A 14,496-nucleotide genomic window follows, 5' to 3' on the forward strand; every position below is an offset into this window, starting at 1 on the left:
TAGACTATGTGGCTTCTGGGGTCATATCACAGGGTTCTTAGTGTCCTTGCTATCTGTAGCCACTCTGGGGCTTGGTTCATGGTGCACTGTGGGAGAATTCTCTGTCCATTGCCTGGCACTTGCCAGAAGTGCTCTTATCCCACCACCACATTCAGTGGAGCCATTTTTGGGTCTGCGCTCTCCCTGCAACCAGAGCCTGTAAGTTGGATCCAGCACCAATGGAAGAAGAACTGCTCCAACTTGCCCTCTTACTGCTATTTCAGCATGCAAGCAGAGCATCTGTGAGACACTGGTGGAGATTTTGGAGGCAGTATTTGTCCTATCAAAGGCACCTCTCCAAGGGAGGTATAGATATGGCATCCATGACGCAGCGGACACTGATCATGCTTGCTGCCATAACTGCAGATGCCCCATATGCAGACCAGTGCTTCTGGAGCACCACCACCAGGACAGACTAGTTGGATCGCATCATCATGTGGACCCTGGGATGATCAGCAGTGGTTCCAGAACTCTTGCATGAAGAAGCAGACGTTCCTGAAGCTGTGTGATCAGCTTGTCCTGACCCTCCAGCATCAGGACATACACAATGGAAGCCATGCCCGTCGAGAAGTGGGTTGCTATGGCCATCTGGCTACACATCCATGATTAACCAGTTTGGTGTTGGCAAGTCAGCTGTGGGAGTTGTGGTAGTGGAAGTTTGTGAGGCAATCAGGACTGTGGTTTACTCAAAGGTGGTGGGCATAAACAATGTTCCTGAAATAACTGCCAGTTTTGAGAGAATGGGCTTCCCAGACTGCTATGGGCCTATTGATGGGACTCATGAGCTCAGTGTTTGTCCTCCACAAGGAGTGCATGGAGTACATAAACCACAAAAGGTACCACTCCATCATTATGCAGGCTTAGGTCAACCATAGAGGCAAGTTCCTGGACACCAATGTGGGATGTACTGGCAAAGTGCATGATGCCAGGGTTTCCAAGAGATCAGGATTTAACCTTCATGGACAAGTTGGGACATTATTCCCTTCAAATGACATTGATATAAATAGAGCCATTGTCTCCACTATTATTCTAGGAGATCCCGCATAGCCCGTTCTGCTGCAGCTTATGAAACTGTACCATGATTTCAGAGGCCCTGACAAAAGAAGATTCAATTACATGCTCACTAGCAGTCAGATGGTGGTGGAATGTGCATTTGGTCAATTGAAATCCAGACGGCATTGTCTCCAGAACTGTTTGGATGCCAATCTTTTCAGTGCTAATCACATTATTGTGGCCTGCTGTGTACTGCACAATGTCTGCAAAGCTAAACCATTTTACTAGGCGTGGACTCAAGACAGTGCTGTATTGCTGCAATGGTATATGCAATCAGAAAGTACACCTGTCATTACTGGGGCAGGACACACACACACTTTGTGTGTTCACATAATGGGTTTTCAGGGTGACATGGGTGAAGGGGAGTGACATAATATAATTACTGACTGCCATGTAGAATTTTTACAGACAGCTATGTTAGAATTTTTATGAATTTTATGGTGTGTTTTATAAAGACTGTTAATGTACAACAAACAGCTTATGGATTACTGTAATGAGGTTCTCTGAATTTTGTTTTGTATTTTATAAAACTGATTTACATCAACACACAGCTTATGGATTACTGTGATGAGGTTTCTTTGTATCGATTTTAATAAAAATTACTCATGTATCCTTGTTTACAAATGTTTATTTTAAACATGCAAGTAAGGAAGTTACATTTTAAAAATCTTTGAGGCAGACTAGTTGCCATCAAGACATAAAAGACAATAAATAAAAAACAGAGCATAGTAAGAAACCAAATGAAAAAGGGGGAAAAACAGCCAAACTATATACATTGCCACTATATTAGTTTCAGTGTTTCTGTGTGTCCCCCGTATTGCTGTTCTCCTTGGCCCTTCTAGTACGTTTCACATGCATGGCCTGTGGTTAAATAGAAGTGGAGGAATATACAGGGTATACATGACTGTTCAATGTTGTGTTCATTGCCTTTGCCATGGACCAGCCAGCCCTAAAAGGCTGCATAGCCTGCAGGACACGGTAGCATGGAGGGGACTCAGAGCATGAAGCTGCAGCTGAAGACTGCAGCCTGGTTACCATGGGAGTGAGCAACTTCTCAAACAGCTCCTGTTGTTGCATTCTGTCTTCTTCCCTCAACCTCCACTCTCACTCCATGAACTGGGCTGCCAATCTCTCCTTTTGCTGGACAGCCTCACTGACTTTCTTGCCTTCTTTCTTCCTTCACTCTCGGATAAGAAAGTTGCTTATTGGCTTTGCCCAAAATGTCCAGCCTCATTTAATCTGTGACACTCTCTCTCCTTATATGCTGGTGTCAGAGTCTGCTGAGATGGAAGGGCCTGCCAAGAAAAATGAAAGAGTGCATCATTGTCTATGAAAATTAAAAGTAGATTAAAATCTACAGTTTTCCTGGGGCTGGGTCACTTTAAGGTCAAAAGTGACCCAGATACTTTTTATCTTTTGGTTTTATTTTATTCACATAAAATTCATTGCCCTGCATAGAAGTTCCTGAAGTCATGGTTCAAGCCAACATACACATCTTGGTAAGATGCACATACCAAAAATAAATTAAAAGCATTTATAAATCCCTGTTTTTTTGGTGGTGGGGGGAGGTGAGGTGGAATCCTATGAAGGGCCCTGTTACTAGCTACAGTTTCATAATCGTTCCAGGCAGGACAAGCTCTGGAGGACATCATGGTCTTGAAGGTGCTTGAATGGAAGCAAGAACTTTAATTCCAGTCCAGCAGTGGAGAGCCATCTATCTATGCAAAGGAGCTTTTTTGGCATCTGGTTACTGATCTATGAATGAATAGGGCTCATAAACAACAGAAGCAGACCTAAAAGTATGCCTTAGCCCAGAATGTAACCATCTGGAGTTTGCACTCTGTGAGAAGTTTGCATGCATCACCTTCCAAAAATGGGGGGAAATTAGTGGCAAAATAAATAAGATGCTGATTTTGGATGGAGACACCTTCTTAAAAGTACCCTGAATTACTGTACAGACTCAACTAGCAGCCTTGGACTAAATATATCCTCAACAGCCATGAAGACTCATAATACAGGCACTGTGGACTAAATACTATTCATACCCATAATACATACTCTGATGCCATGTGGGCTGGCAATACAGGCAGCCTGGGACACTCCAGCTATGCTGGGAGGATGGTCCAGCATGGCCAGTTTCTAAGCTGCGTTGTACTTGCAGGAAAGGGAAAGTAAGATGCGTAAGTCTAATAACTCAAACCCATGTTTCTAACAATAAGTGTGCAACTAGTAAAATTTCATGCTACTTGCTTGTTTAACTCCCCCTCCCCCTCATTTCCCATTATCCATTTTGAATCCCATGTGGTGTCTGGGAGGAGGCTGGGGGTCACTAGGGAAATGGTGTGGCTTCTGCCCTCAATGGGAGCACACTCCAACCCACAGCTTGTACTATTTCAATTTCACATAACTCAGAAATCCCTCCCATTGTTAGTATTCATAACAAAATATATGGCAGCCGATACATACCAGGCTCCGGCTTCAGGGCAGCTTCTTCTTGCTGCTGCTGCTGCTTAAGCTTCAAGCTGCTTTCCCCCAGGCCATCTGCAAACAAGTCCTCTGAATATGGACCCAGAATATGCTGTAGCTGCTCTGGCAGCATAGCCTGATCCTTGACAAGCGTGAGGACCAGGGTTACTTTAGCTGCTTGATCCTAAGACTGCAGGCTCTCCTTTGATGGTGCCTGTGACTGAGGGGTTATAAGTGTGTCACCCCTCCTCAGCAGATCGTCATGCAACACCACTGGCTCTGTGCTTGTTGCAGTTCCAACCACCAAATTTCTCATAGAAGAGGCAGGTAGACAGGGAGTTTCCTCAGGTGCAGTTATCTCTGGCCTCGCAGTACTCTGTCTACAGCATCTTGACTCGCTCCCAGCATTGACAGGCAGTCCAGTGGATCCCCATTGCTGCCAGCCTTGCCTAGATACTTTTGTACACATGGTTGTTTCTGGTGCTCTTGAGGAAGTTGAAGCTCTTCTCTCTTCACACCACATTTTCACCGGAATTTGGCTCTGTTCCTCTGACCAACTAGCAGTGTGTTTGATGTAGGACTTCTTGTTAGTGCTGGTCATAGCTAAAATACCATAGGGTTAAGTGTGTTTCCAACTGAGTGTTCCGGGTGGGAATGAAGGGTTACATGCTGAGCAGTTGCACTGGAATCAGGCAGGTGCTTCTGGTTCCTGGGAATTGAGTGAGAAATTGGGGATGGAAGGACTGGGATACAAAGGCCTAAGGATTTGTGGGATAGTGTTGGCAGACTATGGATGGGAGCCTGGTGACCTAAGCTTCAGCTACCTCCACACTGCAAACTGAATGGGCTTGAATTCATGCCACAGTGGGACTTGGGCTTGGACCCATAATCCTAGGTAATCCTCAAACCTGAGCCATGAGAGGTTTCTGGCATGAGTCAGAAGACTGTGTGTGGCTGGTGAGGGGATTGGTCTTAAACCTGAGTTTAATCCCAGGTTTACTAAGCAACACAGACATACCCTTAGGGTATGCCTACATTGCATTTGAGAGCAAGCCTCCTAGCCCAGGTCCACAAGCTGGTGCTGATGGGGCTCCCCGTAGTGCACTAAAAATAGGTGGACAGAGGTTGCTTGAGAGCACAAGTGCCAGCCTGAGCCGCAATGTCAAAACAGCATCTGTCCACCTATTTTTAGTGCACTACCGTGAGCCCTGCTAGCACAAGTCTATGGCTCACTCCTGGATGCAGTGTAGACATACCCCTATTAGGCCTGCTTTACCACTGATTTGCACCTTGTGTAGTCATTTGCACCTGAGTAATGAGGGAGCAAAATAGGTGTAAAGCACTATTAAGTCACAATTTTCCACTCCTACCAATGATGGGATTGTAAAGTGTAAATGACTTTGCAAAGGACAAGGCCATGGGGAATCAGGCCCAATGTCTCTAAAGCATTTTGAGATTCTCAGATGAAAGGTGCTATATAATTACAAAGCAGTATGATACAATTACTAAATCATGTAGCTTTACTTTTTAATTTCTCTTTTCTTAGTATTAATACTGCAAAGAAAGGAGTGTCTAAGGCCCTCAGATAGTGCAAGGTTTCTCTCCTCAGCACTTTCTCCAGCGTACAATAGGAGAGGTTTTAGTAACAGGCTGGATTCAGAAGGCTTCCGTCGACTTGATCATTATACTCAGCCATTTCACTGGCTCCCTTTACTTATCTGAGTTACTCACTCTCTTCTGCCCATGTAACCAAGGCACAATACTATTGCTGTTACAACAAGCTGGAAAAGCATCAAATGCTAAACCCTGCCCAGCAGACACAGTTCCAGCTTCTGCTGGCGTAAGCTGACATTTAGGACCACATATGGCACTGACTTGCACACTGTACCACCTCTAAGATGTCTATGGTGTGCACAGAATCTAAGTTGAAGCCAAATTCTTCACTAAGTTTTCAGTTCCCTGACGAGGACTCCAAAGCCTCCAGACTAATCTGCTCAGACCTGAGCTCAATTTAGAAAATCCCCCCAAATCATAAAGTGGAAGAATGTTCCCTGTGAAGTACTGTGCTGTGTGACAAGTTACATTAGAACAAAGGCAGTGATGCAATCAGAGTTGACAAGTTTCATAAAGCCAAGTGGGACACTGAAAGGAAAACACATATCTATATGAAAATCATAACCAATGAACTCCTGCACAGCATGAAAAATACATTTTATTTTAATGTTTACAAAAGCAAAGCATCCTATGCACAAGAAGCCTCCCTAACCACTGATTACCTCTATTTACATGCATTATTGGCAAATAAAACAAACACACAGGAAGAAAGTATTTTTTCATTCTTTGGAAAAAGAAGTAATTGGACCAAATTCTCTGCTGATGTAAATGGGCACAACTCCATTGACTTTAGTGGAATTTCAACAGCTCATACTAGCAGAAAATTTGTCCCATTAATTCTGGCACCACATAGCCGGGTGACTAGAAGTCAGAGATGACTTGCTACTTCTCACCCCTTCTAGATGTTCATTGCTTGTGCCTGCAACTGATTCAAGACACCCAGTAATAAATCTCCCTTCTATCCAAATCGCAACATGCCAAATTACAAGCTTTTATTTACAAGTTATGGCCTTGATATTGCACCAGAGCAATGCTTGGTTTAACTTTACACACCATGAGCAATCCCACTGAAGTTGGTAAAGGGTGCATAAAGCTAAGCATGTTCAGAAATCTTTACAGAATTGGGGCCTGTAAACCCGTATCCATTCCCAACTTCGAGCACATGGCTGCCAGATGTACTAGAAGCTTATTCTGAGGAAGAGACTTTTCCTTTATTCCATTAACCGTATAGTTTTCTTAAAATGCTCTCTACCATTGAATGGAGTCATTGGCCAGCTATCAGAGCATGCATTACATGTGGTGTCTGTACGTATGGATGACAATGATCCCCCAATTAATGTGCATTTGAGACATCAATATTTATTTTACATTTGAACAAGTGGCATTGTGAGGTTCCCAGCACCCTATGCCTAAAATTACCAACAAATGCCATTCACATTTGAAATGCCTGGCATCAGAGCTATAATCAATGGAAGCAGCTTGGTTTTGGTGGTTAATCCCTAGCAGCATCCAACGGTCCTATTTAAAACTTATAAGTTACTTCTATATGTTCTTAACAGGTACTCCCAATTTGAGAAGTCCTAGTTTGCTTTAAAAAAATTAAGTTATCAAGAGATGAAGTTTCACTGTGGGAAACAGCGTTGAGGAGATGTGTGTAGGATCAGGTACAAGTAAAGTGGTGTGACAGCTGATTGGTCCAAAGGTTTCAAAATTTCTTAGGGAAGGCATCCCTTTCAATGGAAAAGTCTTAGGTGCCAAATGGTTAAATAGAGTCATGATTATATAAAAAGTGCATAGCAAAAAAATAATTCACTATACAAATTTTCAGCACTTTAGTTTTAATTTTGTATATATGTACACATTTTCACATGCACACTACTTTCTCTACATCTGGAGCCAAATTCTGAGGTGCCATGGACAATCAGGCAAGGCACAGAATGGGCAAGATTGAGAGTTTCTAGCAGTGCACACATGTGCATTACTGCCTCAAACCTGAGAAAAGAGAAGGAACTGCAAGCTGTCAACTTTGGCTGTGTTCTGCAGCTCTGGCTTCTCAGACACAGGAAGGAACGGAGAGAAAGTAGAAGTATTCCACTCACAGCCATGCTATGCCATTGGTCAAATTGCAGAACGCTACACCAATAAAAGACCACATACTCAGGCTCAAAGCAGGACTAAATCATACGGACATCAAGGAAAACCCTGTAGCAGAATATGGATGCTGTGGGCTCAATGCTACCTCAGTGACAGTGTTGTAACCTCTCCATTTAGCAGTGTGCCAGGAAAGAGCTCTATAACTGGCTTTGCCTGTGAGCCCAAGTGACATAGCAGCTGTGCCTGCACCTCGATTCACCCAGAATGTAGTTTTACCACCAGCAAGCTCCCCATCTACAAGCGCCATCTGACCCAAAATTCCAATGTCATAGACCCAAAATTCTCATATAAGATTCGCCTAACTTCCTGCCATAGCCTTCAGCTGTTTTCATTCTTATGTGCATTTTTGATGCATACAGTAAGTGGGAATTTGGCTCCCAAATACTGGTCAACATGCAAGATCAAATTTTTATTTCAAAGATGTGGCAGAGGGATCAATGAACCTGTACCAGAAAATTTCTTGAGAGGTTTTTAGGAGCCAGAAGATGTTACATGTATGCACCACTTTATTTAATTTGGCTTAAAAAGAAAGGAAGTAAAAACATCCAAGCCAAAATGCTAGTTTACTAGAAGTAGGGAGAATACATGCAAATTTGTCTGAGAAAGACCTTGACCCTTTCCCCCTTCCACATGCATTATGACTATCATTACACAGAAATATACATTTGTACAAATTCAGAGGTTTTTTGGAAAGCATCAAGACTAAGCCAATAGGATAATTAATGGTCATAGACCAGTTCCAGTGCAATAGAGCCTCTATACTCTATCAATCCAGTACCCTGTCATGTATTATGCTTGAGGGTAGGGAGAGGGCTTACTACTGAAGAACTGACTTCCAATTTAACCCCTATTTCCAGTACTACAGACTATGTCCTTAAGTTTTCTTCCTTGCATTCCTATCTTGGTATTTGGATACAGACAGAGTTTTCAGTAAAATGTGGAAGGACAGAAACATAGTAAGAGAAGAGGTGTTGGTTTTGTTTGCCTATTGTTTATTATAGGGTGGATTGATAACAGTTAAAAATTTTAAATTGTGTTGGACATTTTAACTTCTACATACAGAGCTTCTTATGAATTCTTTACTTTAAAAGTTGCACCATTTCCCCAGTGAAAGAGAGCTGACTAGTGATGAACCTGTTTAACCACAAATCTCAGAAATGTATCTGGGAACCAGCAGGCCAGCTCTTGGGGTCTAAACAGAGAACTAGGAGTTAAGAGACCTATGTTCTAGTCCCAGTTCTGCCTCATATTCATTGTGAGCAGGAACAAGTGACAATTCTCTATGCCTCAGTATCCATCTAAACAGAAAAGGAATAATAATTAGTGCCATGCTTTCCTCACAGACGGAAAGATTAATCTTTGTGAAGTGCTAGATAAAAAGGCTTTGTCTTCTTATAACTGTTTTGACTAAGAAATGATGGGCACAGCAAGCCTGTAACTTACACTGACAAGAGCCAGCAATATTGGAGAAAAGCCAGCCAATCTACTTTATCATTTGCATTAGACAGAGGCCTGCAAACAATACCAGATGTGTAGTCTAGAATCATCATAATACTAAGATGCAAGACCAACTTATGGGTAAACATTTCTAGAATATACCTACAATGTATTTGCTGTAAAGACATAATTTAACTGCAGATTCTCTCTCCTGATGAAGTGTGCCTGTGTTCTGCTTAAACATGACTGGCGTCGAATGCTCGTAGCATTTTCAAAAGAAGGATTATGTTCTACAGCATGTTCTCCCTCACCATAACACCATACAATCATTTTGAACGTTACAAGAGTTAGCACCATGGGTTTAATGCACATGGGGGACAAGGTAGAATAACCTTACATCAGATGGATTATCTTATGCTATGAGATGTACTTTGTTTCATATAAATATTTTTTAAAGTCCCTCCCCCCCCCCACTTAATCACATCCAAAATACCATTCCAAGCTTGCATTGAAAGAGACAGATGATAATTCTACAAAACAGGTGAAAATATATTCTTTCAGGAAAGCAATTTCTTTCTCCAATTAGCATTAACTGACATTTATATTAGAAGACTCCATATTTCAGAAATTAAAGTTATTTAATGTTAAATGTTCTTTTCAGCAGATGAAGAGGTAGGTATATTTCCACAATAGAAGAAAAATTGTAGTAGACACTAAATCAAAACAAGGAGAGTCTGATAAGTCAACAGACTCTGTTCAGCATATAAACATAACTGTGTCTTGAGATATCCCTAACTAATAATAAGAGAAGTTGTATTTTCAGATAAAAACATACATCATCATAATTTGGAATTTAATAAATTTCTGGCAGAAACAGAAATAATCAAAAGCTACCTTTTTCCACGTAGAAACGTGGGCTTCAACAATTCATTGGATCATTGGTAATATTAACCTTTGGACTGCTAAAACACATTATTTACGGCAATTCTTTCTTACATTCACCAGCGCCAGCGGTCTAAAAGTTTACACAGAGATCATCAAATGCTTGATAATTACATACTTACAACAGAAATTTAACTTGAAGTATTTTTGTTAAAACAATCTTCATAAATAATGAAAATATCTGTGTTCTAGCTCTTCGGTAACCTAAGGGTTAATTGGTACATAGCGTTTTTTTTGTTTTTTTTTTCTTCCTTTTTCTTTTTAAACCAAACTGGAAGTTCCCCACTGCCAGCAATGGTTAAGGCCTGGATAAGTTACTCTCCTTTTGCTTTTCCCTTTTTCTGCTTTTTTCCATTTTCCACCACTAGATTGTTTTCTGGTTTGCTTACACCATTAGCAACAGCACCATTCACTATTTTGCCGTTCTTAATGGGTTCCTTGGGCATTTTATATGTCCGATAGTAGAAGTTACCAAACAAGAAAATAAAGGTGATAGCATAGATCATTACACCCCAGTGCATCCATTTAGGGAAGGGACAGTCGATATAAATAGACATGGCTGTGTGGCCAAGAGTCACATGGAACTGAATCTGAAAAAAATAAAATATTGCATAATAAACCATTTGATACGATGTTAGATTTGACTATACCAACTTTTATTGAAAATACAGTGAAGTATTAACTATAAAGAAAAAACTGTCAATTGTGAAACACAATTCATGGTTTACATAAGACTTATATCATAAGTAATATATAATTGCAATATTTCTCTATACTAACAAATACAAACAGTAGTAAAACATTTACATTCATAGCCTTTAAAGTTTTATAAGGAAGTTGCTAGAGATTAGACTGCTGTTCCTTTACAGTATCTGGCAGAGATCATGGAAAGCTGCACAGCAGCTATACAAATCTCAGTATTCTGTTCTCAAAACAACATATGCATATGCTGATTATAAACATGGGCACCTCAACTTCTGATACCCTCCAGACCCTGTTGCCAAAGATGGCTCCACTCCCCGCTATTCCCTCCCTCTACTGCTGAGGAAGGTCAAGCCTTCAGTGCTTACAAATAATTCTTTTTAAATGTAATACAATCATTTTAAAAAGCTCTTCCTTCCCCTCAGCTCCACCTACTATTTTTATTTACCATACGGATACAACTATTGTAAAGGCCTGGCTAAGGGCAGCTCTACCTACAACCTCACACTGAAATAACTAACTAAATGAGTCTTAATTTACACTGTTGTTATTTCAGTGCAAGTCTGTTTGTGGATAGTTCTTTCAGAATACAAATATCCTATTCTGATTAACTTAGGAAAAAAATCTACTTATGCTAAACTGAAATAAGAAACCTTTATTCTGAATTAAGAGCGTCCACACACAGACTTGCACTGAATTAACAAAAGATGTGTATTAAAACTGATTCAGTTATTTTGGTGCAAGTTTGTGCATAGACAAGGCCTATAAAATCAACAAGAAAAAGCCTTTTCAATTTTACGTCTGCCAGTTAGCTTAAGCTTACATAAAGAATACAGAATTACTCTTCTGTTCTGAGGCCCCATGATTTAAAAAAAATATGGACATGGAGCGGTGCACGGGTACTTACTATAAAAAGTAGCATATAATAAGCATACATAATACAACTCTTGGTCTATATATTTTTAAAGTTTTATTATAAAACACAGCATGTAGATCATAATTTAATACAATACATGCCATCATCATGTACAAGGGAAAAGACAAAGTTTGGGCAAAGAAGAAATTGTCTAAGAAAAATCCTTGATCTGTGACATTAAAAAATTAAAATGGGAGCAACTCCTTACCGCTTACCCCAATATATGGTAATGGGGTATGTTGCCACAGCCCAACAGTGATTGCAATTCATTACCTCTTGGCTGCTGTTTGGTAGTTTATGTGGAAAGAGTACGTGGACTCAGTCTAGCACATTATGGATTTTTGTTCACACAACACAAAACCCATAATTCACAGCTGGAACCAAAGGACACTATTGTTGACAGTCTTACAAACCAGGAAATGAATAGAGCTGGAGGCTTTCTCCCCTTAGAGGAGATCCCTGGCAGTTCAGAATTGAAATAGCTCAGTAGGGCACCATTAGGAAACTGTCATTATCACTTTGTGTGTTGCACCTGCTCTAAGGTTTGAAATACATGCTTCAATCTCCAATGCTGTTTCACTAACACTAAAATTAATTTAAAAATGTAAGAAAAACTAATGGAAACAACATCAGACCCTTAACTACACTCTGCACTAGCAGGTGCTGCTATGTAAATAATAAGATTAATTTTCAAACTTGATAGTGGTTGTCTTTTCCTTTGAAATAAGAGATTACGTTAAGGGCGCAGAATAGTTTCACAGTGTAATTGCCTACTGGTAATCAGGTATTCATTATTTCTGTCATGCCACTATAATCAAACTGATAAAGATTTGATTATTTTTCAAAAGCAAAATAACAGTTTAATTACTATTATTGGCTAACTGCATATTTTGACTGTTTTAAAGAGTATTCAAAGAGCAATTTTACATGTAATTATTTCAAAAGTCATTGCAGTTCTAGAAATACATCAAGTTTTTGACTTGATCTGTGAATAAGTGATAGCCATCCAGCCTCGTGCTTGGCTGGTACATATTCCATTTGACAGAGAGACAGACAGCAAGCAAATTTAGAGAGAGATTTTACTTACCAATTGTAATATGGTCAAGTATCGTTTCCACCAAAGATATTTCTGAAATTTAGGGCCACAGGCAGCTAATCCATAGTACATGTACATAACAACATGAATAAAAGAATTCATTTGGGCTCCAAAAAAAGCTGTTCAGATATAAAAAAAATTCCATATAGTGTTATTTTTAAACGTGAAAACCAAAAAGTTCTCTCTATTTATTTGTATTACACAGTAAAAATAAAATTGGCGCATTTTGTACTTACAATCTTGTGTGTATTGTCAGCACTAAACAGTAATATGCATAAAAACTGAACTTAAGTTGAAATCCACATCTTTTGTCCTTTTATACAGGTTTGAATATGTAGGCTTGAGCCTGCAAACATGTACTTATATGAGTAACTTGGTCATGTGAGTAGTCCCACTGACTTCAATGGGACTACTCGCATGAGCAAAGTTACATGCGTGTTTGCAACATGCAATACACCACTTTTAGCAATCTATTATTAAAAAAAACAAACTTTAAAACAATAGCACTGATATTTCAGGATTGTCCTTAAAATGTAATAATTCTTTGCATTTAGGCTAATATTGCCATCTATGGGTGGCTAAAATTAGGCACCCAAATACACAGAATGATTTTCAAAAGAGCTGAGCACTCAGCAACATCCATTAACATCAATGAATTACAGTCTTCTGAAAACCAGAACCACTTACATAGGTGCCTAAGGACTTATGTATCAGTGGAGTTGTTCCCAATTAACTCCATGTGTGGACACTCTTATTTCAGAATAAGAGTGCCTTGTTTCTGTGGGTTAACCTAACCAGAATCAGCACCGCAAATATGGAGTTTATCAGGAACAACTCCACGTGTAGACAAGCCCTTAAAATATGGACTTGAATGTCAAAATTTAGGCACTCCCTCTTGAAGAAAACTTTTCAGTAGAAAGCACTGTTCGATAGGATGCAACAGCAGTATATGAAAAGTATTATTTAGGTAGTAAATATACTTCAACCTTTAAAAAAAATTAATACGTGCACTTTAGACATTCATGTTTTATTAGATATTATACATTTGCAATGTAGGATGGCCTAGGATTCCAAACACCAAATCACACATTGCTACACAGCTAACATTGCCTAAAGAATTATTGTCATGCAGGAGAGGGTGTCTTTTCTTGCCAGAACTCAAGGTAATTTCCTCTGCCGGGTAGGATACCCCTTGCAAGACAGTAATACTTTTTTAGATAACATGGACTGTAGGATTTCCCTGTAATTTCATTTGAAAATCCCCATGTAGGGCTCAACATTAAAGAGACACTTGTCAACTTGAATTTTCAAAAAACTGATTCATTCAAACTATAGCGTGTAAAGAATTTTTGCTTTTGAAAAACTTCTCACACACTTTTATAACATTTTTACTGCCCCCCTGCTGATGCCTGAAAAAGTCTTTTGGGTGGGCCCCAAAGCAACACTAAACGACATGCTTCAGCCCATCCCCTTTTTGCTGTGCACATCCATGTCTGCCGCTTCTTCAGCATCACCTTTGCAGCTGCTGATACTGATGAATGACCTCTTACAGGCCTTGAGGAAGAGCATGCATGTGAATTCCCCAACAGCAGTGTATGACAATGTCACCATCACTGGAGCTTGGCAAAAAATGTTCAGTGAATAGTTTACACAAAAATGCAGTTTTGGTCAACCTGAAAGTATTCAGGAATTCATGTCAAGTTCTCCAAACACTTTCAAAATGATTCAGAAGTGTCTAGACAAAATGTTTTATTTTGACCCACTCTAAATGTTTTGTTTCAATTTTGAGCATTGTGAGAAAACCGAAAGAGGGCTAGATTACAAAATTGCCAGAGGTGGGTTGTGGGGGGAGATGATGAAGTAGCTAGCCTCCCTTCTGGCCTAGTGGTGAGGCAGCTCGCCCAGAATGTGGCAGATCCTAATTCAATTCCTGTCTGTCTGATAAGCAGAAAGAATTAGAATTTGGTTCTCCCATTTCTCAAGAGAATGTCCTGATATTATAGCATGAGTCTTAATAAATCTCTCCTGTTAAAGCTGTATCACTTTGGAGAAATGAACAGTCACCGGGAGCAGGGAC

General features: G+C 40.0%; 1 protein-coding gene across 2 annotated transcripts in view; it reads right to left on the reverse strand.

Annotated features, from left to right (window-relative positions):
- Positions 1-5,750: 5,750 nt before the first annotated feature.
- ELOVL4 (ELOVL fatty acid elongase 4) overlaps positions 5,751-14,496 on the reverse strand; it is a 62,513-nt gene continuing 53,767 nt past the window's right edge. For both annotated transcript variants that reach the window (XM_037894368.2, XM_043542558.1), the window contains exons 5-6: positions 12,411-12,538; positions 5,751-10,295 (exon numbers count right to left, since the gene is read on the reverse strand). In XM_037894368.2, the coding sequence (XP_037750296.1) occupies positions 10,020-10,295; positions 12,411-12,538 (404 nt within the window). In that variant the 3' untranslated portion in view covers positions 5,751-10,019. The remainder of the gene's footprint in view (positions 10,296-12,410; positions 12,539-14,496) is intronic.

This window comes from Chelonia mydas, chromosome 3, assembly GCF_015237465.2.
Source record: "Chelonia mydas isolate rCheMyd1 chromosome 3, rCheMyd1.pri.v2, whole genome shotgun sequence".
NCBI lineage: Eukaryota > Metazoa > Chordata > Testudines > Cheloniidae > Chelonia > Chelonia mydas.